Here is a 27,106-nt window from a genome sequence, read left to right on the forward strand (position 1 = left end):
TTGTTTTTTTTGCGTACATTGCAGAAGTGATCTGCACTTTTTTTTCTTTGCATAAAAAGAATTTCAGTTTGAGGACACGATAAACTTAATATAAAACTCAAAAAGAGTTTTCATTTGTTGGTGTCAACTTATACATTTGTTTAGTAGGTCATGTGAGTCCATTTTTCATATTTGAAAGCTGAGAGATTTATGTTTAATTTGTGAAGTACACTCTAAAAAGTAATTCAGGGGACCTATCACCACAACTTAAAGATAAAAATTATTATTTATTTATTTAATTAAAGATTTTAAGTTGTAAACATTATTGATGAGTTGTGTTAATATTAATAATAATATTAATAATAATAATAATAATAATACTTTATTTTATAAAGCACCTTTAAAAGCAGCTTCTCAGAGCGCTGTACACAAAATAAGCAGCACACAAAACAATAAAACAAAAGTTAATAAGAACAACGTTAATAATAATAATAATAATAATAATAATAATAATTATTATTATTATAATAAAAGTAAACATCAGCAGTCAAATGCAAGTTTAAAAAAAGTATGTCTTGTGTTCAGCTTTAAAAATGCTGACCTTTAAAAAGGTCTGAGCTTCCCCGAGTTCAGGAGGAAGAGAGTTCCACAGTGAAGGAGCAGAGACAGAAGCCCTGTCACCCACAGATTTCAGGCGTGTTTGTGGAACAGTTAACAGATTACACAGTGAGGAGCGCAGTCTGAGAGTAATGTGTAAGTAATGCAGAGTGAAGCCATGTAATGCCTTGTATATCAACATCATGATCTTAAAGTGGACACAGAACCTGAACGGGAGCCAGTGCAAGGACTCCAGAACAGGAGTAATATGATCACATGACCTGGTTCCCATCAGGATCCTGGAGGCAGAGTTTTGTACGTATTGTAGTTTGTTGACTGTGGATTTAGAAACTCCGGCTAAAATGGCGTTACAGTAATCCAACCGAGTGACAACTAATGAGTTTATCATTTGACATGTTGACATAATAATGTTGATAATTGCATCAACTTAATATTGTGTGTAATTTAAACTGAAATTTCTGCATTAATTGATTTAAAACAAAATTTAAGTTGTAGTAACTTAATGAAATTGGCTTGATAATTGAAATTGGCTTCGTCCCTAATGTCAAGTCCCCTCCCCTACCCATTTAACATGTCTGTACAGATTCAGACAGTTAAGTCTGTGGTAGAGGACCTGTACACTGAACAAATACTACACAAAGGACATTTCAAGGTGACTATCATTTCATTTACAAATTAATTCTACTAAAGCAATGAATTTGGGCATAATCTCAATTGTGATATGACCAGTAGTGGACTTGTGTATAGGTTAGGCTACACCTGCTAACCTACAGTTGATTGATTATGATGTACTACTACACATAGGTGATGCTAGTTATATTTAGCAGTGCAATTTGAATATCTACTCTTTAGTTCACCATAGCAGTGGATAAGAATGATAAATTTTCATTTGACAAATCTGCTCATCTAGAGGGCTTTTCATTTGTGCTACAGGAAGGAAAAGCATGATTAAAGTTCTGCTTGTTCATGTACCCATCAACTATATTGTATAATCCAATTTCATGTATTGATTTTAAAAAAAAAAAAAAAAAAAAAAAAAAAGTGTCATTCACGTAGACTGCCTTTTCCAGTAGATTTACCCAATTTAGTTTTCACACCAAATGTTTTCCATCTTTTATTACAGACAGTTATGATTTATTTTACTCCTCAGTTAAATCAATACTGTTAAATGTGTGTGACATCCTTTAAAGCAGCGTGTTTTTTTTCAAAGGCTCTTTCTCTGAGGGTATTGTACTGTAAAACACATTTACAGGTAAGCTACTGTAAAGGGGCAGTTACAGTAAGTTATTGGAACTAGTGCAATAGTGTGTCTAATATTGTTTTAAGTTATTAAAAACAAAATGTTTAAGATACGTCTTTCCCCCATTTTATCAAACATAACCATTAAATGTGTTTAGCTTTGCTAATACTTATGCACAAAATATTAAATCTACTCATTATTATAAACTAGAAGAAATGGATTCTAATTTCAGAATGACTTTTGGAAGTTCATACTGCACTCCTGTAACCCACACACTGGGGGAAATAGGTACTGAACGGGTCAGTTCAGTAAATAAACTTCCAATGAGGTTACTCACATGAAATTTTCACCAGACATCAGTATTAACTCAAGAAATCTGGAAATATAAAGAATTCACAACATTAAACTTTTAACATAAATTAAGTTGTGTGTAATCACTGAGCACACAGCTCTCACTCGTAATGGTATCTTTTCTTCCCAGCACTCGTTATCTGCCATTTCTGTAGCTTGCACCCGTTATTCTAGGACTGGGCAATTTTCTCACCAGCTTAGTGTCTGTACCTTCTGTAGTAATGTGGCTCATTCGTTTCGTACCAACTACGGCACCCCGAGAAAATGGGGAAATAACCCAAATAAAAAGACATGCAAGTACATTCCACTTAGAACAGGCAAGAGGCATGGGTTTCAAAATAAAAATACATTTTATTTTAAAGTTAAGACTGGCCAAGAATTTTTATTTATTTTATTTTTTTTTAAAAAGGAGCAGCCAACACAATCAGGCATTGGTTAGACAATCACAAGAGAAAGTTAATCATAGGAGGACTGAGGCTTCCTGTATGAAGGGAAGGCTAATACGACAGCACTAGCGCTACAAAAGGGAGAAGCACCCCACTAATCAGAATCATACCCGCAAAGTTCACTGCAAATAAACACAGCAGTAATGACGACCCTTAATTAAGTAAAGCCAAAAGTGCAGCAAAGAACCGCCCCCCCCCCCAGCCTCAGGAAGCACTCACCTCCTACAAGGAGAAGACCAAAAAAAAAAAAAAAATCAATTACAATACACTCAAAGCAGACAAACAAAAGAATAAAACAAAGACAAACTTACTGTCACAAAAACACATAACCCCACACTCAAACTGATTGCAGGTAGCAAGTTTACCAAAGCTGACCAAGACTATTACTACCGCATAGCAGTATCAGCATAATTGATAGACTGTTACAACACAGTTGAATTAAAGAAAACTGATGTTAGTGACAGTAACCAACACAAAATAAAACAAAGCAGAACAAAAAGCAAATCAAAACGAGCACAAAGTAAAAGGTAAAAAAAACCCTGAAGCAACACAACTAAACAATCAAGCAGCCCAAAAGCAGCCCCATGGCTCCGCGAGTAAGGGGGAGGAGCTATGTCAAGAAGACCGCACTCACTCAGCCTGCCTTAACGCATGCAAGATCAAGGACCCTAAGAACAACAAACATATGTTACAACCTCAGTTTGGAAAACATACAAAATCATTTAGCTCAAATAACTGAACCAAGTGATTTACCTACCGTGATCCGATGGCATAATACTCACGACGGCACACACGAAGATCATATGATGGCTTCTTTAATAGCTGTGACTGCAGCATGTGGCGCTCCGACCGGAGCTACGTTAAATTGCCATGCCACACAGAGCAGTGCCCTTACGGCACACTGCACCACACATGCGCAGTCTCGGTAGCCCAACGTCACACTAAACAAACGAATCGCATGATAAGTGGACAACACTAGCATCAAACAGCTAAGTGACAAAGCTACCAGCACATAACGCTGCAGTCCATAGCAACGAAAGAAAGGGGCGGGTTTTCGACCATGACGCATTCCGTGAGGCCTGAACAACAGCTTATATACTATGGTGGGAAGAGAGCTCATTGGCCACGTAGTTAATAAGGATGATGTTTTAGTCACGGCACACTTCACTACACTTCTAAGAATGTATTGTTAAAATGCGTGATTAGAAGAGTAATGCTAATCCGTATGAAGATACTGTCTACAAATAATAATAAGCTGACTAAGCTCACGCCACAGTTATAGATGAGGCCGCCTGTATTAGAGAAAATGCAGCAATGTTCAAGGACGTATGTGTGTCTTAGTCTGCAAAAAGACCTCCTTTATACTCTTATCAAAACAGGTGTATGAGCTGTAGAGAGTCTTTGATTTGAAGGGGTATAAAATAATGTATAACGATGGAATCCGGCAGTCGCTTTGCAAACTGACTCGGCTCTTGTTACTATGGTAATAAAAGTCTAATCTCCTTTTGCCATCAAAAACCTTGAGACTCAGAAGTTTTTATTTTTGCTGAAAAAGATTCCGTGACAATCACAGATGAAACCACCAGTATCAAAATGATTGCATTTATTATTACATTTTTAACTCAATCTTTTGATAATGATGGTGGATTCAGAGCCTATCCAGGGAGCACTGGATGTGAGGCAGGAACAGGACCACGCACAGACACTCATTCACACCTAGGGGAAATTTAAAAAAGAGAAAACACTCATTAGCCTGGAAAAGTTTACAAAACCACCTTTAAGGAGTTTGGACTCCAACCTACAGTCAAACAGACTGTGTACAAATGGAGGAAATTCAAGACCACTGTTACCCTCCTCAGGAGTGGAGACCTGCAAAGAACACACCAAGAGCAAGACATCTAATAGTCCACAAGGTCATCAGAACGGAACCCAAGGTAGCTTCTACATAGCTAAAGGCCATTCTCACATTGGCTAATGTTAATGTTCATGAGTCCACCATCAGGAGAATACTGAACAACAATGGTGTGCATGGTAGGATTGTACGGAAAAAGTCACTGCTCTCCAAAGAAAACATTGCTGCCTGTCTGCATTTGCTAAAGATCACGTGGACAAGCCTGCAGGCTATTGGAAAAATGTTTTGTGGATGGGTGAGACCAAAACAGAACATTTTGGTTTAAATGGGAAGCATTATGTTTGGAAATAGGAAATCATGGCCTTTCAGCATTACAACCTCATCCCACTTGTGAAACATGGTGGTGGTAGTATCATGATCTTGCCCAGGGCTGCTTGCCATCATTGATGGAACCATAAATTCTGAATTATACCACCTGTCAGGACATCTGTTTATGAACTGAATCTCAAGAGAAAGTGGGTCATGCGGCAAGACAACGACAATAAGCACACAAGTTGTTCTTCCAACGAATGGTTCTACCAACGAAAGAAGAATAAAGTCAATGTTTTGAAATGACCACGTCAAAGTCCTTAATCCAATAGAAATTTAGTAAGATAAAAACCAACACTATGACTGTGCCATTGACACAAACCCATCAGACGTGTGCTGACAAACAGAGTCGCTGGTATTGGAAAAACAGTCTCTGTGCAGAAATTCATTCTGGACTTGGTTGAATGGAAAGCAAATCAGGACATCTACCTTATGATTACACTTCCATTCAGAGAGCTGAATTTAATGACAGACGGAGTCTGATGGAGCTCCTTCATGTCTGTTTTAAGGAGATAAAAGAAACAGACATGTCCAGCTTGTAAAAGTTTGTGTTGATCACTGATGGCTTGGATGAATGCTGTTTCTCTCTAGATTTCCAGAACACAGTGAGAGTGTGTGATGTAACCGAATCAGCATCAGTGCAAACCTGATCAAAGGTAATCTGCTTTCCTCTGCTCTCATCTGCATCACCTGCCAACCAACAGCACCTGATCAAATCCCCTCTGAGTGTGTCGATTGAGTCACAGACATACGAGGGTTCAATGACCCAGAGAACCCACGTGTACTGGGGCGAGGACATAATGCTATTCACATCGACTGGGAATATGAATCAGGACAAGATTAATAGAAGATAGTAGATTTATAGAAGTAAAATGTTAATCATACCCAGGCATGTCAAGACAGAATACATTCCAGATAACATAGTTTTTAACATGAGAGGCAAAACCACAAGTTCAGGTAACAGAACTGATTTTTGATAGAATTTAACATCTCTTGAAGTTGTCTCCCAGGGATGAGCAAACATTGGTCTGAAGGGTTAAACTGAACACCAAGACAACAACAAAGGAACTTGTGAAGGAGTTGGAGGGATCAGGTACCAATGGATGTACACCCACTAAAAGAGGCCTATTAAGAGAGTCCTACATCACCATGGACTGAAAAAGTGTTTGATCCTACTCCAAGACTGGCATAAAAAGGGTTGAAGTTTGCAGGTGATCAACAGCCTTTTGTAGGAGCCTTCTTTGATCAGATAAAGCAAAAATCTAACTGCTTGGCCATAATGATTAGTGTAGGAAGGAAAAAGGTTTGCCTGGTTTATGGCCTTTTGTTACAGTAATTGTTTCTTCTGGTGTGAAGTTCTGATTCATCTAACTTTCTAAAGTATATAAGCTCAAATGTTTTAGCAGGACTTGCCAGTATCCATGCTGTGTAATCTCTGATGATTGTTTAACTATAATGCCTTTAATATATTTAAACTTCTGGCTTTATTTACCCGAGTAATCACGATGTGGTTTCATCTTTGCTTATTTTTCTGTTTTATATTTTAAAATAAAAACCCTGAGCTCATGCTTAGTTTGGTCCATTAAATTAGCACCAATACGTTATGGTTGTATCTAGTGTCATAAATACAAATATAGATTTTTAAAAAATATATTTTAAAAATGGTGGAATAAAACAGTCACCAGATATATCATCAAGCCAACCAAGGCCAAAACAATAAACAAACATCCAATGAACTGTATAGAAGAATCTTCCTTTCTTACACAAATAAAATAAAGAAATAAATTACAAAATGCTTCCCAAAAAACGTAGACAAAACCCACCACAACACAAACAGCAGCCAAGCCCTACACCCAGTCACTTGGACAATAAATACAGAATGGTTAAAAAGTGCATTATTTACACAGAACCATAAATTTATAAAATCAGGAAACAAAACAACAAGGGGACAATCTAATCTCAGAATACATTAACAAGTGCAGGGACACACGCCAGATCACAATGGCAAATGCCAAATGAGGCACAGCAAACCAGTAGCACTGAAATATCCTGCATGTGATATGTGTATGAGTACACACAGTAACATATTTATGTTCTTAAAGTGTAGTAACTGTAGGACGAAATGTAAAATTTAATACTTAATCCACTGCTCTCTGAAAACCAAGGATATAAAGAACTGCAGTCTGAGGTTTAATGTGTGTTTTAATTTTTATTATTTAAATATCTGACTTCAATTTATTAGGTAAACTTAATATAACTGATTCCAAACAATAACTTTTTAGTTAAGAGTTGTAAATGTAATATCTCAGGGTTCAATTACATATTTAACACACACAGCTTTATACTAATGCTACTAAATACCATGTGTGGCGCCAGGCCGGTAGCCGGCGCACAGGAAACAAAGATCGCTCCTCGCGCGACTGCAGCAGTGGCGCAGAAGAGACAGTTCCGCTTCAGCGCCACCAAATGTTTTGGACATTCAGAGAGCACGTGGCGGCGGGGCGGGGCCGCCGACACACCCACGGCTCGCGAATGGTGCACCGTACGGAAGAATTCCACCATCCAGCAAGCGAGGGGAGAGTATAAAAGGGCGATACTCCTCCCGAAGAGAGAAGTATGTCTGAGCAGGCGCACAAGTCTGTGGTGTGTTTTATGCAGTTTTGCTGACGCGTCCCTGTTTGCGAACTGCTGTTGTGTGTTTTTTCGGGTTTCAGGTGACTCCGACGCGAGTGACGGCTCCGCCAAGCCCCCTTGGCTGTAACCGCCGACGGCTGAGACCCTTCATCGCCCGATCGCCCTTCAACCACACACGCGCACCCCCGCTCACCGATTGCCTTCAATAAACCCCCATAACCTTGAAACAGCCTCCTGTGTGTCTGTGCTCCGCCCACTGCTGGCTAAAATCCCTACACATGCTAAATAGAGGTCTTTCAAACATGTCTAACATACTGTTATTTTAATCAACGTTACTCATTAATCTCTGGACTGTCACATAACACAGTAGCTTTTAATAAGAAGTAATGAGTATGTTAAGAGAATGCAATTATAGAGTTTATTAAAGATTACAAAGTGCTGCTGGGAGTTTTACTTAATCAAAATTGTTCTAAAGGCAGAAAGGAAAATGATTGGTTTAGAAAGTCAGTCAATGAAATTGAAGCAGAGGCGGGAAATGTGAAGGGAATTTTCAGACAGATATACATTATAGACGGTATGCATTAACGTCACTTTCCCGCTGGAACACGGCCCCCTCGGCAGACTGAGTGGCAAAACATCCAGCAAAATGGCTGGTTTTAATAGGGGAAGCTGCGGAAACGCTCGAAAAACTAACTATTATCAGCTTAAATTAAAGGCATTTGGACTTGACAGTGACCTTTACAACTCGCCCAAGAAGCTGTGGTCCATGGACAAAGCCTTGATGCTGAGTCCTACTTCAGGGTGGGATTTGTTGGAGACATTAAATTGACAAGAACACCAATAAATATTCTGGTTGTATGTACAAATATTTTTAGTTTATAATATAGTGTTATCTGGTAAACCATAAACTAGCTAGTGCTATTTTGTTTGTAGCTAACAGTGCTTCCACTTACTAACGTTATTTATTTATGAAGGTAAAACACAGTCAGAGAATGAATGAACCATCATTATTCATCAGTGGAAATAGGCAGTGTTTAAAAAGAAATATGGAGCGAATTATTAATCGTTGTACAGCATGAACACCACATGCCCAAAGAACTTACACCGACATATTACATATATTACATATTACATATCCCCAAACACCAATAACTACATATAATATAATATAATATTATGCAATGTAAAACCATTTATGTGTACAGACTTATGTTGTCACTAGTGTGTGTTTGTGTGTAATTCAGTCTCTTGTCTCGACGATGACGGACAGATCTGCAGGGTGCAAAATTCAATTCAATTCAATTTTATTTGTATAGCGCTTTTTACAATAGACATTGTCTCAAAGCAGTTTTACAGAAATATCAACACAGTATACAGATATTAAAGGTGTGAATTTATCCCAACTGAGCAAGCCACTGAGTGGCGATGGTGGTGAGGAAAAACTCCCTAAGATGTTTAAAGAGGAAGAAACCTTGAGAGGAACCCGACTCAGAAGGGAACCCGTCCTCATCTGGGTCACAACAGATAGTGTGAAAAAGTTCATTATGGATTTATATGAAGTCTGTATGGCGTTAGGAGCAGCTGTAGTCCCAGCAGTCTGGAATTAGAGAAGATTTGAGCTCCAATCAGAGGCAGAAAGGATCTGGATCAGTATCTCTGTAAATACGTGTGGGGCTCGGCGAAAGGAGAGAGGGAGAAAAAAAGATTATTATGACTGCGAAGTAGTAGAAAAGCGACTGGCAGTTCCAAGAATTACTGTGAGGCCAGTTAGGAGGAAGTGGAAAGCCAAAGATGTCAGCAGCAAACACCTGCTTTTCTCGATTCAGCTGCAACAGCTTCAGGTACGCCTCACTCTGTGGTTCCTCTAAAACACAAGCAGAAACAGCAGCAGCAGCACTATCTTATGATAGTCACTCACTTAGATAGTAAGATTTGGCCAAATATTTTGTGTTTTAACACACACACACACACACACACACACACACATACATACACACATTATATACATACATACATATATACATACATATATATATATATATATATATATATATATATATATATATATATATATATATATATATATATATATGACTAATGTCATATATGTGTGTGTGTGTATATATATACATATATATATATGACATTAGTCAACCAAACAACTCTGACTCTTATTCCAAACACTGTTCATGGACTATTCACTTTTCCTACCTGACATGAGTCCTGTCCACTGAGGAGAGTAGGGAGCACTAAGTGCATCTGGGGAAAAGGGAATCTTCACTTCGAGTTTGACCCCCGTGGCTTAAATGCCATCGGTTCCTCTCAAAGCTCTCCCCTCAGAGCCACTCATACTTTCCCTATTTATGTGATAGCACCACTTTACAGTGCGAAGAATGTTCCCACGTATATAAAATCAACTATTTAAAATCACTGTCAAAAAATTTCAGTACATTTATAATAAATGTATTGATTTTTTTAAAAATCTATTTTTACATAAATGTATATTTCTTGAAAAGTGTCATGGTACACAGTTCTAAAAGCCTGAATCACTTTTTATAAAGGAGAGAAGAGGGGTATACACAGCAGAAATAAAACCTGCTGGAATCATTTCCACAAAGAATAGAATTGTTTCCATTCCTGCACAGGCTGGAATAGTTTCTAGTTCCATACAGATTGGAATTGTTTCTACTTCCATACAGACTAGAATTGTTTCTAGTTCCATACAGACTGGGATAATTTAGATAGAGACTGGAATAGTTTAGCTGCTGACAGTCAGACTGCAGATGTATTCTGTGAAATTCTGTAAAGCTGGAGTAAACACAGAATGAGGAATAGCGTAATTGAAACTCTTTTCTCCACCTGGTCTGTAGAGACGCTATGTCACACTGCTCCGAGTGTTCTATGATATACAGAGAGGAGGCTACTGATAAATTTAGAGATGTACTGGGTGTTATTTTTAATGTTGCATTAGATATAAAACTGCTGAAGTTGTGTGGTCTCATCAATGAACCGTTTAAAAAAATTTCAGATGGAAAAAATAGGAAAATGAAGCACTGTTGTTTTACAGTGTCTATAAAGACGTGGCATTTCAGTGGGATAAATTTAGAAAAGAAATTATTTAAATGTAAACAGAATAACGTTTCAGCCATAAACCGGTCTGTACAGTGAAGTATACCCCTCTTCTTCCAAAGACCTAAGCTTAAATCTTCAGGGTATGTACTAAAGTGTTGGTGAAACAGAATCCACATGTTTAGTGAGGACAGAACATCTGGATTTATAGATATTTTAGAGTTGTCTGTAGAAAAAGCTGAACAGACAAGTGTCTGTACTGATGGTGTCAGAGGTGAGCAGCTTTTATCATGTAGGTACAGATATAGATTCTGAATGTTGTCTGATGAATCTTACATCATTGTTGTGCAGAAAGATTTGAGTTGTAAATCATGGAGGAATCCTCTCAGTAATTCAGGAGGAATTAAATAATTTATTCCTTTTTAAAATCTATAAAATTTGTAATAAAAGTTTCTAGAACTGAGGGATCTTTATTGAGTCTGAGTTCACCATATAACAACTTGAGGAGACGTTTAATCATTTCTGTATCAATCTTTGTTTTACTACTGACTGAAAGCCATGTCTCAAACATTTTATCCTCTTCTTCTATTAGCTTTTTAAGTTTTGTGTTTTTCCCACCTCCCACAGTGCTTGCCCCATGAAACCCCCTTCTATCAGAGTTTATCCAGGTTCCCCCTTTCGCCATTGGAAGGTTCTCTAAAAGAAACTCGAGGCCCTTGTTTTGGGTTTCAAGATTTTGGCTGAGACTCAGATCTAAAGCTATGAGTGTGATGATAAATGATCTAAAATTTCTTGCAGACTCTGAAATCACTGTTGCTAAAAAGTATGTAGTAAACCAAGCTTCCTTATTGGGGTCAAAAGTTCCGTGTGTATAGATGCCCAGTAAAGTCTCTCTGAAGTACTGAGCATACTCAGCATACAGAACATATAAATCTTGACTATTTTCTTTGCAGTTACTTATTCCTTCTCGAATGTCTTTATATTCATACTTCTTATGCTGTCCTTCAATAACTTTTTTTATTTTATCTGCATTTTCATTTCTAGTGAGTTGTTTTCCTACTAGAAATACATAAAGCTTCATTGGATACAGTTTATAAATCCAGCCATTTAACATTAAATATTTGGGATCCTTTTCACCAACACTTGCGTAGTGTACAATCACATTCAGGATGTCTTCACTGCACTTAAGTTCATAGCAGTTGTCTAAAACACAATTAATGTCATCCTCAGATGTAAACAAATTAAATTTTAACCAATTGTACTTATTACCCGCCCATTCTATTTCGAAATCATATATTATGCATGTGTCATTATTTAAAATAACTGGATGCCTAAGTTCCTGAGATGCTTTACCTTTAAGATTATTAAATAAAGCCCAAGATAAAGCCTCAATGTCATCAGTGTAGGTTTCCCTAACGCCTTCAGACACAAATCTACCAGGCTTTTCTGGCCAGGAATGTTCACGGTGATATCTTTGAAGGTTTACTTTATCTGTATTGGGTTTCTTCATGCTGTTAGCAGATTTATGGCCTTTATGGTCTTTCTTTGGGGCGCACGGTAGGCTGATTGGCATGTCTAAAGTGTCCTGTAGTGGCATGTCTTTCTGTGTGCTGTAGTGTATGAATGGGTGTGTGAGTGTGTATGTGATTGTGCCCTGTGATGGATTGGCACCCTGTCCAGGGTGTACCCTGAAGAAAAGGATAAGTGGTATAAAATATGGATGGATGGATGGATCTTTCTGTGTGCTGTGGTCCACAGGTCTGTTTAGGACTTGGGGTCTTTACTTTTGACCAGTCTGAAAATAAAAGAAATGAGTCAAATTTCACAATATGCACAGTTATTTATGTATAGGGGCGACTGGTGTAAATGTGTTATTGAGACTATTCACCTGTTTATCAAAAGATTAAAAAGACCAACCAGAATATTTTTTAACACGTGTACTAATTCTACTTGTGATTAGTGCTTATTGTATGATTGCATGGAGCATTGTGTATGACATGAATCCATTTTAATCCACGAAACCTCTGCTTTTTCCTCCAGCATGAGAGATTTGTATATATTTGAGTGTTTTTATATACTGTGTGTATTGCTCTTTATGGTATATAAGTTTTATATGTGTAGCATCAGTGCAGCAGATGAGAAATAAAAACAAACCAAATAACACACAAACCAAAAGTATTCATTTCACTCTGATTTTAACTCAAAGACCAGACTAACAGGAAAGCAGTAAAGGCTTACACTATAGGGGAAAAGTATGTGCACCCCAGACCATCACACCCATTTATGCTTGCTGAACATCCCATTCCAGATTTATTCCCCTTTGCTGTTATAATAACCTCCTCCACTCTTCTGGGTAGGATTTACACTAGATTTTGGGATGTGGCTTTGGGGATTTGTGTTCATTCAGCTACAAGGACATTAGTGAGGTTGTAAATTGAAGGGAATCCCCACAGACAGTTTAACACTATGACTTTTATGTTATGATAAAAGATCGAATTGCAGAGTTTGGTTTTGTAACATGATGTTTCTGAGTACGCATAAACCATTAACACATGAATGGTACAGATTAGGGAGCATCATCACTACCTGTACATGGATATTTTGTAGATGGCCCTGCCTCTGATATGGAGTTCTCAACCTCTCGACTTTGGAAGTGCCATAGAGATGTTCAGAAACAGATAAGAAAAGTCATAAGAATACACAGAACTTTATGAACTAAAATGTATGTAGAAAATATTGCAGTTAATGAAGCAACCAGCACACAAATCTGCTTACTGAGTGAAAAACCACTTCCTGACCCACATGAACATGATTTAAGCCAAGCTCTGGCACACATGTCAACTGAATGAATACAAAGTGTTAGAATAACAAGATGCTGAAAAACCTTGCTTTCTTATTTGCTATAACTGACATATGACTGATTAAAGGTCACTGAGGCATCATGAAGCCAGCAGGTGGACCAAACAGGATATTGTGGAGTAGCCTAACATCATGTGACTTAAAAACATACACACCTATGCTTAAAGAAATGCTTATCAGAGGTGTACTCAATTTTTTTCTTTTCAGAAGGTCAGCTCATAACCTGTCAACATTGATCTTGTTTCTAAGGATACCAATGATTCTGACATGAAGAATCCGATGTACCTTGGTAATACTATATTATGTGTGAAACCGTTTGTTCTATTCTGAGATTTCCGTGGTGAAGATCTACGCCATTAGATATTGTTAATTACTGTATTGATGATTGTTATCCGTCTTGAAACTATTCTGCAATAAACCAGAAGCATTTAGGTGGAGATTTGTAAACTCTAGAAATGACTAGTGAGTCCTCTTTGATAGACTAAGACTAGAGTTTATTATTTTAAATTTGGACCGAAACGTAATCCTGAGGTGTGAGGCTGCTCCTGTCCTGGAGGCTCGGAGATCGACCTGAGTAAGTAACAAAACTGATGTAGACTTGAACAAGGTTTATATTGAACAGGGTTTTATATTGCAACCTCTGACCCCAGCTGCCTGACATGCTGGGATATGCGAAGAAAAGAATTTCACTGTGCATATGAATATGTGACCAATAAAGACTCATTATCATTATAGCAGTGAGAAAGCTCACCTTGAGTAAGTATTTTTGGGGAATTTGTTACATATTAGCCAAAACCACATCAATATACATTGTGCACTTGTGAGAGGACATTGATATTCATCATACAGAAGTTGCCACAAGTACAGTATTTTTTTGATGAGACTGAATGTTAATATAAGCTAACTTACATGAACAGATGAATGTTTACATATGGCTTCTTCTGTGCATGATGGAGCTTTAACCAGCGTTTTTGGATGGCACGGTGAACTGTGTTCATAGACAATGAGTTCTGGAGGTGTTTCTGAACCCATGCAGTGATTTTCATTATCATTAGAATTAGCGTTATTAGAATTATGTCTGTTTTTAGTGCAGTGGCTCCTGAAGGCCCGAAGATCACAGCCATGCAGTATTGATTTTGACCCACGTCCCTTACACACAGATTTCTCCAGATTCTCTGAATCTTTTCATGATATTATGTACTGTAAATTCATAGTCTTCAAAATGTTACATTGAGGAACATTATTCTGAAGTTTCCCCCCAAATTATAGATGCAGTTTTTCACAGATTGGTGAACCTCTGCTTATATTTACTTCTGAAAGACTCCGCCTCTCCACCTCCCCAATCATCTTACTGACCTGTTCCCAATTAACCTCCAGCTGTTACTTTTTACTAACACTTACTTTTCCAGTCTTTTATTGCCCCGTCCCAACTTTTTTGAGACGTGTTGTGGCCATAAAATTCAAAATTACCTTATTTTTTTCCATTAAAACAGTACATTTCCTCAATTTAAACATTTGATATGTTTTCTATGTTCTATTCTGAATCAAATACAGGTTTATGAGATTTACAAATCATTGTGTTCTGTTTTTATTTACATTATACACAGTGTCCCAACATTTTGAATTGAGGTTGTAATTAAACCGAACTGCGGCACAAAAAGTAGGTAAAGTTTAGGTGCCTTTTTTAATAAGAATAGCATCACCCAGGTACAGGTGGGTCTTTGTAAAGAATTGTCATATTAGCTCATCTATAGTCTCTCTACAGTAGATCATATTCATTGAAAATAATTATTTAGTAATTCAGTAAATATGACAAAAAAGAATCTGTGATTGTTTACATAAAAATAATTACATACATGCTTTAAGTTATGTATTAAATGAATTCATGTAAATATGGACAGGGTGATTTCAGTATTTCTTGTTTTGTGTCAGCTTTATGCCTGAAGCTATTTTATTAGGGAATGTTTTAAAAGATCAAGTGTTTCAGTAAAGTTTTCTTGGTTCTCCCCCTCTGTGTTTCTCAGTCAGATGTAGGGAATTAGCATGTAAGCTAGTTGCTGAATCATGTTGGGTTCTGTCCGTTCAATCTGTATGAAGGATTCATTCACTCATTATAGTGTTACTCCTGGCTGGAACCATTAGTAGTAGCATTAATAATGTTCAGATGAGGTATACTGTTTTACAGTGTTGAGACTTTATAGTTTGGTTAAGTCAAGTTTGAGTGAAATTAAATATAATTATACATAAAATATGTAAAAACTGCTAGTTAAGTTTGCTTACATTTTTCTGAGATTAATAATAAAAAATACTATCATTATTCTAATATTATTATTATTATATTATTATTTATTAGTGTAAACTTAGTTAAATTTACTAAGATTTTATGTCTGGAATTTTTTTCAAGTACACTTCAATCCATTTTTTTTTTCAGTGTATTATGTCTTGATTATACTTTCTCTGAGGGAAAAAGTCACCTGTCCAAAAAATAGAAGAAAAACTGCTCTGAATTAAGCTTACATTTGATGATGAGATGAGATGAAAACACTCCTTGTGATATTGTTGGTCCAGTCCAGCTGCTCCTTCACCACGTGTACTGGGGCGAGGACGTAATGCTATTCACAACTGGGAATGTGAATCAGGACAAGAACAAGCATTTACATAATGTAAGTTACATTATCCTTGTTAACATATCAAAACTGTGAGAATCATGAGGATTAAACAGGTTTCAAATCACATTTTTTTGCTGAACATGTCTACAAACAGCCGGTCAAATTCAGTGTCTGTTTGAAAATGTAAAGTAGCAGGAGGCATAAAACAGTGAAGTGGATTAAATAACGCCTTCCAGTCCTGCACTACACCTTCCCCACTTTATTCTGTTTATTTCACTTCCTTCTTCCTAAAAACATATTCTTCATTTAATAAAATAAACGACTAATCTGTTTGTGATACATGCCATTAAAAAAAAGCTTAGCATAATTTTGATATTTAGCTAAAATCTGAAATAAATTGTAAAATAATGAAAATAATAATAAAAATCAACTATAAGTTATTACCTGTGGATGTGTTGAATTCTAATAATAAGGAGTTCTTCTCTTTAGTGGTGACACTGACTATATATAGCACAGTAAAAGGAGGAGGGATCCACCTGTGTGTCCTATTAATCATACCTGGGTGTGTTTAATGAATGTGCAGAGATTACATTCTGAAATTAGGTTTTGTTTCAGAGGTTAGACTTGATAGCTTTTGCCATGTCAGTGTCCCAAATCTCCTACTGTACCAAATAACAGTATTACTAATACAGTGCATCCGGAAAGTATTCACAGCGCTTCACTTTTCCCACATTTTATTATGTTACAGTCTTATTCCAAAATGGATTAAACTAATTGTTTTCCTCAGAATTCTACAAACAATACCCCATAATGACAACCTGTTTGAAATCTTGGCAAATTTATTAAAAATAAAAAACAAAAAAGCACATGTACATAAATATTCACACCCTTTGCTCAATACTTTGTTGAAGCAGCTTTGGCACCGATTACAGCCTCAAGTCTTTTTGAGAATGATGCTACAGGCTTGGGACACCTATTTTTGGGCAGTTTCTCCCATTCTTCTTTGCAGGACCTCTCAAGCTCCATCAGGTTGGAGGGGGAGCGTCAGTGCACAGCCATTTTCAGATCTCTCCAGAGATGTTCAATCGGGTTCAAGTCTGGGCTCTGGCTGGGACACTCAGGGACATTCACAGAGTCGTCCTGTAGCCACTCCTTTGTTATCTTGACTGTGTGCTTAGGGTCGTTGTCCTGCTGGAAGATGAACCTTCACCCCAGTCTGAGTTCCAGAGCACTCTGGAGCAGTGTGAGTGTGAGCAATGTGAGTGTGTGAATGATTGTGTGAATGTGAGTGTGTGAATGAGTGTGTGAATGTGAGTGTGTGAATGAGTGTGTATGTGAGTGTGTGAATGAGTGTGTATGTGAGTGTGTGAATGTGAGTATGTGAATGTGAGTGTGTGAATGATTGTGTGAATGAGTGTGTGTATGTGAGTGTGTGAATGTGAGTATGTGAATGTGAGTGTGTGAATGAGTGTGTGTATGTGAGTGTGTGAATGTGAGTGTGTGAATGTGAGTGTGTGAATGAGTATGTGAATGTGAGTGTGGGTGTTAGTGTGTGAATGTGAGTGTGAATGAGTGTGTGAGTGTTAGTGTGTGAATGAGTGTGTGAATGAGAGTGTGAGTGTTAGTGTGTGAATGTGAGTGTGTGTGTATGGTGCAATGGACTGCTGTCCCATTCAAGGTGGATTTGTGATGCCTGATCCTGAGATCATAAAGACCTAACTGAAGATAAAAGAATAATTTTCACTTAATTAAAGAATTCATTTCTAACTTATATCTGATTTATAAATGATGAACACTCACTCACTCACTCACACACACAGAGAGTTTCTGAATATAATAAATACTTTTAAAGGTCAGTAATCTGTATAAACTGGGGGGAAAACAATATAGAATACATGACAAACATTCTAACGTGTCTGTAACAGTTTATAAAGAAAACAAAGGACTTCTCTTAACTCATCTTGTAAGTGAAAATTACTGCATAGAGCGATAAGAAAAAGATAAACCAGTTTCCCCTGAAGTCGCATGACACAGGAATGAATGAAATGAAAGTTTGTGTGATCACTTGTTCAGACCGCTAATGGTGTTTCGTTTTGAAAGAATCTTTTAAGTGAACAAATCATTCTTGTTCATTTCCATATACTCATATTTTTCATTCTCTTAAGTCCCACACGTGTAAAACACATGACTGCTTTTTCAAAACTGCATTAGATACCCATTCCTAACTATGCCATGTGACTTCAGATAAATCAGCCCTGTGTCAGGGCCATTTCAGTATTACTTAAAATAATACTGAAATGGCCTGTAGTACACTACTGCTCAACATTTCACTGTCCAGAATTCATGGACCATGTGACCTTCTCAGTAATTCATGAGAAATTAAAGAATTTATTTACTTTTTAAAATGAGCATATACTGTGTTAAAGGTTTGTAGAACTGAGGGATCTACACTGAGTCTGAGTTTACCATATACCAACTCGAAGAGATGTTTAATCATGTCATCTCTGTTTTACTACTGACTAAAAGCCATGTTATACAGATTTCCTCCTCCTCTACCACACTGCTTGCCCCATGAAATCCCCTTTTATCTCTGTTTATGCAGGTTCCCCCGTTCACCATTGCAAGTTTCTTTAAAATAAACTTGAGGCCTTTTTTTGTTGTTGTTTCAGGATTTTGGTTGAGACTCAGGTACAAAGCCATTATTCTGATATTAAACAACTTACCTGCAGACTCTGAAATCATGGTTATCAAAATGTATGTAGTAAACCAAGCTTCTTTACTGGGGTCAGAATTTCCATATAGATCTCTGGTGTACTGAGCATACTGACTACTTTCTTTATAATTTGTTGTTCCATTTAAAATGTCTTTATTTGTTTGTGAAATGGTCCTTTAATAACTGTTTTGATTTCACCAGCATTTTCATTTGTTGTGAGGCATTTTCTACTAGAAATAGTTTATAATTCCAGCTGTTTACCATAAAATATTCTGGTTTCTTTTCACCAACACTGGCATTAAAACTGAGTAAACAGAATGAGGAATAGTGTAATTGAAACTTTTCCCCCCAACTGGTCTGTAAAGAAGTTATGTCACACTTGCATAGTGTACATTCATGTTCAAGGAGTGTTCACCAGACGTCATTTCGTAACATTATTTGGAAGACATGAAACTTAACCAGTTTTGTAGAAGTGAACCAACCAGTCCCTTGTGTTTTGTCATCTCCCTCCACTGGCTTCCTGTAGCCGCCGAATCAAATTCAAGGCCTCGATGCTCACTTACAAGACCTTGTCTGGAACAGCACCACCGTACCTCAACTCTCCTGAAGGATTACGTTCCCTCCCGTGAACTGTGATCAATCAATGACTGACACTTAGTAGTACCTACTCAGTGTGGCCCAAGATCCCTTTCCAGAACCTTCACACTATCTGTTCCTTAGCGGTGGAATGAACTTCCAACCTCAATCCGGACCACAGAATCTGTCACTATCCTTTAAAAAAAACAGCTAAAGACCCACCTCTTGCAAGAACACCTAACTAACCCCTAAAATGCCAACCCTCACATTATTATTTTTTTTAATATATATAAAAAATAATTTGAAAAACCCCAACAAACTTACTCTGGTCCTTACACCTCTACTCTGCACACTGTACTCCTATAGAACTCAATTATAAATCATGTACAGTAGCACTACTTGTATTGTCCTCCACTTAATATAGCACTTTGCTTGAATTTCCTCATTTGTAAGTCACTTTGGATAAAATCGTCTGCTAAATGAATAAATGTAAACCTACTACTCTCCCACATTCATATAATACAATGCTGTGTATTTTTTTGGTTTAAAACAATACTTGTGTAAAAATGGCCACATTAAAGTCTCAAGGTCATCACTGTTGGGTTATTTGAAGCTTTCAGAAACAAATGTATCTGGCTGTGATGGTCAGAAATATTTTTAAAAAAAGTTTTAAGCCATTTTGACCCCGCCGGACTTGGGTGATAACTTCCTCTTGCTTGTTGAGAATCTGGTGTCTACTGTACCACAGATCTCTTGAGACCTGAGGTGACCACAGACAGCTCTGATTAAACATGGTGGAATGAGGGGCTTCACTATTGACCTGTAACAGGGAGACAGGAGAATGGGCAGAGGTGCAGAGATGGCTTAAAGGATTAGAATGCAAGAGGAAACCAACGTAAAATCTGAAACTCGGTTGGTTGTATTTTAATCACTCAGTAAATATTTTACTGTCTGCCTGTTTCCACCTGCCTAAAGCAGACATCAAACCCAAGAGCTAACATGCTACATACTGCACTACCAAAGCACAACTGTCAAAGTGGACAGAGCACCTGGTTAAAGTGAAGACAATAAACCAGAGGAAACTGAAAAGAACATCTCTACTCAAAGAGGCTAAAGGGAAAGATAATTCAAAACATTTTCAACAGAAGAAACTCCTCAACTCAAAGATTGAGCAGAGTGGCAAACTTCCCTTAAATGAGCCAAGAACAGGTGAGCATAATTTACTGCTCATGTCTCCCTCTGGTGGCCAAAGTGGACACATACAAGCATTCAGTTCCACCATTCCTGAACAGGACCCCATAGGTACAATTACTGGGTGCAGTTCTTTGCTCTGCACAATGTATTGACTTTGAAAATACACTTTATATTCCAACAAAACTTGGCATTATAGAAAACACAGTGTGGTAGAGAGAAGAGAGGCAAAAACAGCACATGTAGATTTTACAAATTTTTATTACAACATTTTTGTACAAGTGAAGCATCTACTTCAACTCCTTCACTGCCAGACCTGAGAGAGAGAGAGAGAGAGAGAGAGAGAGGGGGAGAGAGAGAGAGAGAGAGAGAGAGAGAGAGAGAGAGAGAGAGAGATGTTCAGGGCTACAGATGAAAGATTTACATCATGGTCACTGTATACCATGTGAGTAATGATTGTACTGCAGTCTTATGATTAGTATAAATGTTGGTGAACCGGTGGAACTGAAGCTTCTATAGAAATCAGAAATTCAGTACTTGGTTCGTCTTTTGTTCTAGCAAGTGTGTAAATGCACAGTGAGCACCACCCAGGCCCAGAGTGTTTGGACAACTTGCACCAGAAATGACTGAATCTACCACATTCAGACTCGATGTTAATGACTTTACAGAGCCACATAAAGTGATGGTGCTGAAGCTGTTCTCCCAGAGATCCTGATACACGTCCTATTTAGGGCTGCAACTAATAACTATTCGCAATCAATTAATCTGCTTATTATCTATTTACTGATTAATTGGATTTTTTTAAAATCACAATTTCTCAGTACCATTTTTACATTTATTTAGAATTAAACCCACAAACCGAGTGCTGCATGTATAAACTTGGTCTGAAGCAGGGGTGGGCAATCTTATCCAGAACGGGTCTGTGTGGGAGCAGGTTTTCATTACAGCCAAGCAGAACTACACACCTGATTCCACCTGTTTAATCAGTTGATCTTGGCTTTCAATAGACTCAGGTGTGGCTTCTGCTTGGCTGGAATGAAAACCTGCAACCACACAGTCCTCTTCGGGTAAGATTGGACACCCCTGACCTAAAGCTTTACATTTGCACAATTGTTTGTCCAATATTGAAACATTTTTTATGGATGCAATAAAGCACTGAAAAACTACAGTCCTAAATTAATAAATCCTCACTGCCTTTAGACATGTACTTTTTGATCATAGCGTTTTAATTGGACATTACAGATCTTACTTGCACTACACTATTTACGCTGCAAGAACAAATATAGATATACGTGGAAATACTTGAAGGTCGCACACTCCCCCCCCCCCCGCTGTCAATTACAGATCCGTCTGATGGTGATGGAGGTCACGCTGACGAACAGTAAACTGAAGAATTTCATTTCCACAGACTGGGTATCTGCTAAAGCTAGCAGTGTCGCATTACATGCGATTGGAGTCATTTGTAACTGGGTTATAGATGTTACTGTACATGTTATGACTTGCACCAAAAATCACTGTTTTTGTTCAGTTAATTGTTGTGGGACCTCCGGTGGCGACGTTAAGTAATTAATGGGTCGTTCACATTTAACCTGCGAAACCACACCCCTTCTCCCGGCAGAGAAGTCTCTCATGCTGAGAGGGAGTAGGTAAAAATGTGCTCCAGCAAAATGAGATTATTTTTGTAATATAAAACATGTTTACCCCACAAATGTTAAACTGAAAGTTCAGTGATGTGTAACAATATGTTAGTTGATTGTATATGACCAGCTTTGCGAAGTCGTTTTGACACGAATGAGGGTGAATCTTATTTCTTGTAGATGTGTGCGTATGCATGTCTAAATGCCCACTGTCACCAGAGGAAATATTTTTCTCGTGTTACAGAATGAAACAGGATGCATGAAGCACAGTTCCTCGTGAGGTGAGTGACATGAGCGTTACACATGCTCCATCAACTAGGAAGTGGCGTAACAAGTAGTACTTCATATGGAACACAGCTTTGTTCTGTATTCTTCGCCATATATCCCCATGTCCCCCGGTAGTGTTTTTGGAAGTCGTGTCGTGAGTAAGTGAGCCCTGTGACGTATGCAGAACTAATCGATAATGAGATTTGTTGACAATTTTGATAAGCAATTATTGATTAGTTGTTGCAGCTCTACTCCTATCCCACTGATAAACACTGAGACCTGGGCTATGACCCAGCAATCTGCTGAGTGTGAGATATATCCACGCTAAAATATTACTGTCCCATGTCTGAACCTCTATAACACCTCTAACCTTCTGTTAAAGATAACTGAGTGGACATTAAACACTGTTTTGAATGTTTTCCCCTCATGTTCATTTGTGTTAATGCAGGAAAGTGAAGATGTAATTAATACTGTTGATGTAACTCACATCCCCCAGGACTGATAGCCACAAACCCTGATGAACAACAAGCATTCATGCTGAAGTAAAACGCAGCTTCACCCATAACAATAAGGATGTTTGGTGCAGTCCTAATAAATATACAGAACAGATTTAAACTCCAGACTCCATTTAAAGTGATAGAAAGTGAAGATGTCAAGTCAACACATCAGCAGGAAAACCGAGCAGAGTCCAGAACACCTGCACCAACATTACTAATGTAGGGCAGAGGAAGGGGCGGAGCTTCCAGGAGGTGTGTTTACACTACAGACACACCTCTTTTGGTGTGTTATTGAGTAATATCTCACAGTAGTGAGATCTCATGTGGTTCAACTACAAAGCTTCTACACAGTTCTGCTGTAGAATCAGATCTTTGTATATACGAGCGGGTATTTGTGAAAATTTGCATGTTAGGTGGTAAATGAGAAACTATTCGAGTGAGTGTGTGTTTACCAGGGGGCAGAGACTGTTTGAGCTTCTCTGCCTTCTCCTTGTCGGTGATGACGAGTGTGTACAGGTATCTGCTGCAGCGCACCTTAAACTTCACATTGTCCTTGTTCTTCTTGATCTTGACAGCTACACACACACAAACACTTATTTCCATCAGACAGGAAGTGATCATGGTTCTGTGATGTACAGAATTAACTTCACATTATAACCCTTTTATTCTCCTATAAACTACGTCATTATTTCACTTTCAGAATAAACCTCGCAGTGAAGAGAAACACTAATGTGCTGCATTGAAAAAAAAAATCACAATATTTTAATTAAAGAACTGAAAACTAAACAGGAAACTGCAGCAACTGTTTAATTTTAAAGGTGTATTGTGATGCAAGTCATCACTTCACTCAGCTTTAACTTTATAAACTAGTGAGTAAAATAAAGACAAATTAAACAACTCACATTTTGCATCCTTCCTCCTGGCCGTCAGCAGGAAATCTTTAATCTCTTCAATTTTGCGAGGCTAAAACATCACCACAAGAAATAACACGTGAGTTCCTCTTACCTTCCCCAACTTTATTATTCTTTTAATCAGAGTACTCTACACATCCCTGTGAAGGAGCTGTTACTATAGAAACAACAGCATAACAAGCACATTAATTATAAATACAGCTGTGATGTGCAGCTGCACTACTGTCAGAGCTGCTGTTATAGAGAACTAATCAACTCCTCCTGACCAATCGCAATCCAAAACTCAAACTTACAAAACACTACAACTATAAACTAAGAATTTTAATCATTAACAACTTGTGCAGGTTTAAACTTGAGCTCGTGCTGTTAGAGAAAAATAATCATCCTCATCCTGTAGCCAATCAGAAGCCAGCATTCAAAACTACATTTCTATGGAGTAACTGCTTAGCTGTTAGCATGAGCAGGTTTGTAAGCTAAAGGCGAAACCTAAAACATGTAAAATGAAGTATAATTTACTGTAACGAAAATTTAATAACGAAATTACATACAAATTCAAGCTAAACAAGTCAAAGTGGTGAATAAATGTGGTTTTTAGTTAGCCAGCTATCACGCATGACTAGCCGGTCGCTAACGACACCTCAGTGAAAGCGGTTTTTTTTTTGTTGTCATTTTCGAAGATTATCTACAAGACTAAACGACTTCGTTATTTTTTGGTTAATTCGCACAAAATAAATTATAATCAGATGAAGGATGAAAGGTTCAGAAATGCGGCTCCTCACCATTCTCCCGGCGGAACCTACAACACACACATAAACAATTACGTTAAGACCCGCCACACAAATCTTACAAATAATGATTTAATTCAAGACTTATGAAATTAATAATAGTGAGAGTGTAGCGTGTTTTCAGACACATCGCAAGATTAATTCAGATTTTTGTAGATAAGGTTGCCGACATTTCAGCGTTAACACTTACACGGCCTGCAAGAGAAGGAAAAGGGGCGGGACTTCCGCTTCCGCCCTATTTATTGCTTCGATACGGCGGCGCACGAGCGACAATTTAAAACATAAACGCAAAAAAAGCGCCGTCTCGCGGCGACGTGGCAGTACTACACCTAGTGATTCGAGTCATTTACTTCAGGAAGATCATTCGATTATTTAACTCACTGATTCGTTCAAGGATTCATATATATATATATATATATATATATATATATATATATATATATATATATATATATATATATATATATATATATAATTTACATTTTTATATATTTTATATAAAACTGGATGTTTCTAAATTATAAATGAAGGTTTATTTTCACATTTTTTCCCCAAACATTAAAAAAAAAAAATAGTGTTTCTCTCTGACACAGCTGTCATACCTGATTTGTGGTGTTGAATTAAAAGTTTTTTTTTTGTTGTTGTTGTTGGTTTTTAAAAAATATTTTTTTATTTGCCAGACCTTCACTTTTACCCCAATTCCTACACTACACACTCAGAATTCTTCTTCTCATTCATTGGCATATTTTATAATCATAATCTAGCAACAGAACAGTGTGAATGTCTTTTTATACAATATCAAACACACTTTAGTGCAATGAAGTAATAATAATTAGTAATAATAAGTAATAATTTATTATTACTTATTATTATTACTACTACTACTACTACTACTATTATGATAAATTATTAATAATAAGTAATAATTTAATTCCATTTTATTTAACATTTTGTATCATTATTATTTATATGTTTTCCTTGTCAATTTTTAATTAATTTCAATTTGTCTGTAAATATATAAGGGGGGGACTACAGACAGTTGTAAAAACAGCAAAAGGAGCTCTACTAAGTACTAAAGATGCTTGCCATGAAGGGGGTGAATAATTTTGAGAATAGAGAAATATTATAAGTTGCATTTTCAGCTGAATTTGGGGGAAACCACTTGAAGCATTTGTTGTGTCGAATTATTTCAATTACTTTTGTTTGATTTGTTCATCACAAACAGCTGAAAGCCTGTAAATTTTTACAATAAACCTGATTTGCAATGGGGGTTGAATTTGAATAATTTTGATTTCAACTGTGTGTATATATATATAAAATTATAACATAATTATGTTATAGTTATGTAGTGTTGAGTGCTGGAGTGAGGCAGTACACAATATGACACATGGAGTAGGTGAAAGACATCCCCAGAAGGGATATTTATTGATATTTTGAGGGTGAGAGTTGGGGTTAATGTGAGAGGCGGTGGGGTAGTGTGGATGCTTTGCAGTGTCAGTGTCTTCTTACTGCCCTCTCCACCCATGTCATGTGCAGGCTGTTCATAACAGTGGTGCTGAACCAGCTCTGTCCGTTCCATAGCATTAGGACAGCCCATCAGCATTGCCATGGTGGACCCCTGCTCTGTGCTGCACCTGAAATAAGAAGTCTTGTAATGAGAGAAATCAATGGGAGATATGGGAATTGGTTTCTTTTGCCTTAGCCATCCATTGAAGTGGAGCATGATCTGTGAACAGAGTGAAGTGTCTGATGGTGAGGTACTTCTTAAGTTCCTCTATGGCTAATTTGATGACAAGAGCATCCCATTATACTACAGCATAGTGTCTTTCATCTGGGGTAAATTTTCTGCTAATGTAAAACACTGGGTGTTCTTCCTCCTCAAACTCTTGGGGTGCCCAGGCCCATTTCAGAGGCATTTGTATGCACTGTAAAGGGGAGCTGGTTAGCGCTTCTTTCAGGGCCTGGAACACCTGTTAGGCTATGTCCGTCCAGTGCACCTTGTCAGGCTGTCTCTGTTACACCACGGCCAGCAGAGGGCACTGTGGCACGGCTCCGGACTGGTCACATGACTTTGTTTTGTTTTCATTCGCTAACTCGGTATAGACCGCGTTCCCGTGTTTGCTTGTTTGCTTCATTGATTTATTAATAAAGACAGTGCTCGTGCACTTACTTCCTGTTTATCCCTCTGTTCCGTAACAGTCCCTTCTTCTTGAGGTCTGAAAGAGAGGAGGCCAAAGAGAAGATGTTAGGTGCAAACCTCTGACAGTACCCTGCTTGCCCCAAAAAGGGACGTAGATAGCATTTGGAGGTGGGCAGGGATATTCCTTCATGGCCAAATGAATGACCACATCATCAAGGTATGCTGCCATGAAGGAATTGTGTGGCCATAGGATGATGACCATAAGCCACTGAAAGGTTGTTGGTGCTCCGCGAAGCCGAAAAGGTAGGATCTGGTATTGCCAGTGCCTGCTGGAGGTGGAAACGCATATTTGGGTCTGGTTTT

General features: G+C 37.7%; 2 protein-coding genes across 5 annotated transcripts; both read right to left on the reverse strand.

Annotated features, from left to right (window-relative positions):
- Positions 1-8,776: 8,776 nt before the first annotated feature.
- On the reverse strand, positions 8,777-16,515 carry LOC108274225 (uncharacterized). Of its 3 annotated transcripts, XM_017484239.3 has the most exons (4): positions 16,471-16,515; positions 15,935-16,039; positions 13,145-13,203; positions 8,777-12,353 (listed from the first exon to the last, which is right to left on the reverse strand). In XM_017484239.3, exon 4 carries the CDS (start codon positions 12,153-12,155, stop codon positions 10,971-10,973), a length of 1,185 nt encoding a protein of 394 aa, XP_017339728.1. In that variant the 5' UTR covers positions 12,156-12,353; positions 13,145-13,203; positions 15,935-16,039; positions 16,471-16,515; the 3' UTR covers positions 8,777-10,970. The 3 variants fall into 3 exon arrangements, with proteins under 3 accessions (XP_017339728.1, XP_017339729.1, XP_053541148.1); XM_017484240.3 differs by lacking the exon at positions 13,145-13,203; XM_053685173.1 differs by having other exon boundaries at positions 13,145-16,039.
- A 4,234-nt stretch (positions 16,516-20,749) lies between these two features.
- rpl38 (ribosomal protein L38) lies at positions 20,750-24,872 on the reverse strand. Of its 2 annotated transcripts, XM_053684816.1 has the most exons (5): positions 24,794-24,872; positions 24,598-24,614; positions 23,810-23,870; positions 23,360-23,482; positions 20,750-20,822 (listed from the first exon to the last, which is right to left on the reverse strand). In XM_053684816.1, exons 2-5 carry the CDS (start codon positions 24,598-24,600, stop codon positions 20,797-20,799), a joined length of 213 nt encoding a protein of 70 aa, XP_053540791.1. In that variant the 5' UTR covers positions 24,601-24,614; positions 24,794-24,872; the 3' UTR covers positions 20,750-20,796.
- Positions 24,873-27,106: the final 2,234 nt, after the last annotated feature.

This window comes from Ictalurus punctatus, chromosome 13 (assembly GCF_001660625.3).
Source record: "Ictalurus punctatus breed USDA103 chromosome 13, Coco_2.0, whole genome shotgun sequence".
Lineage (NCBI taxonomy): Eukaryota > Metazoa > Chordata > Actinopteri > Siluriformes > Ictaluridae > Ictalurus > Ictalurus punctatus.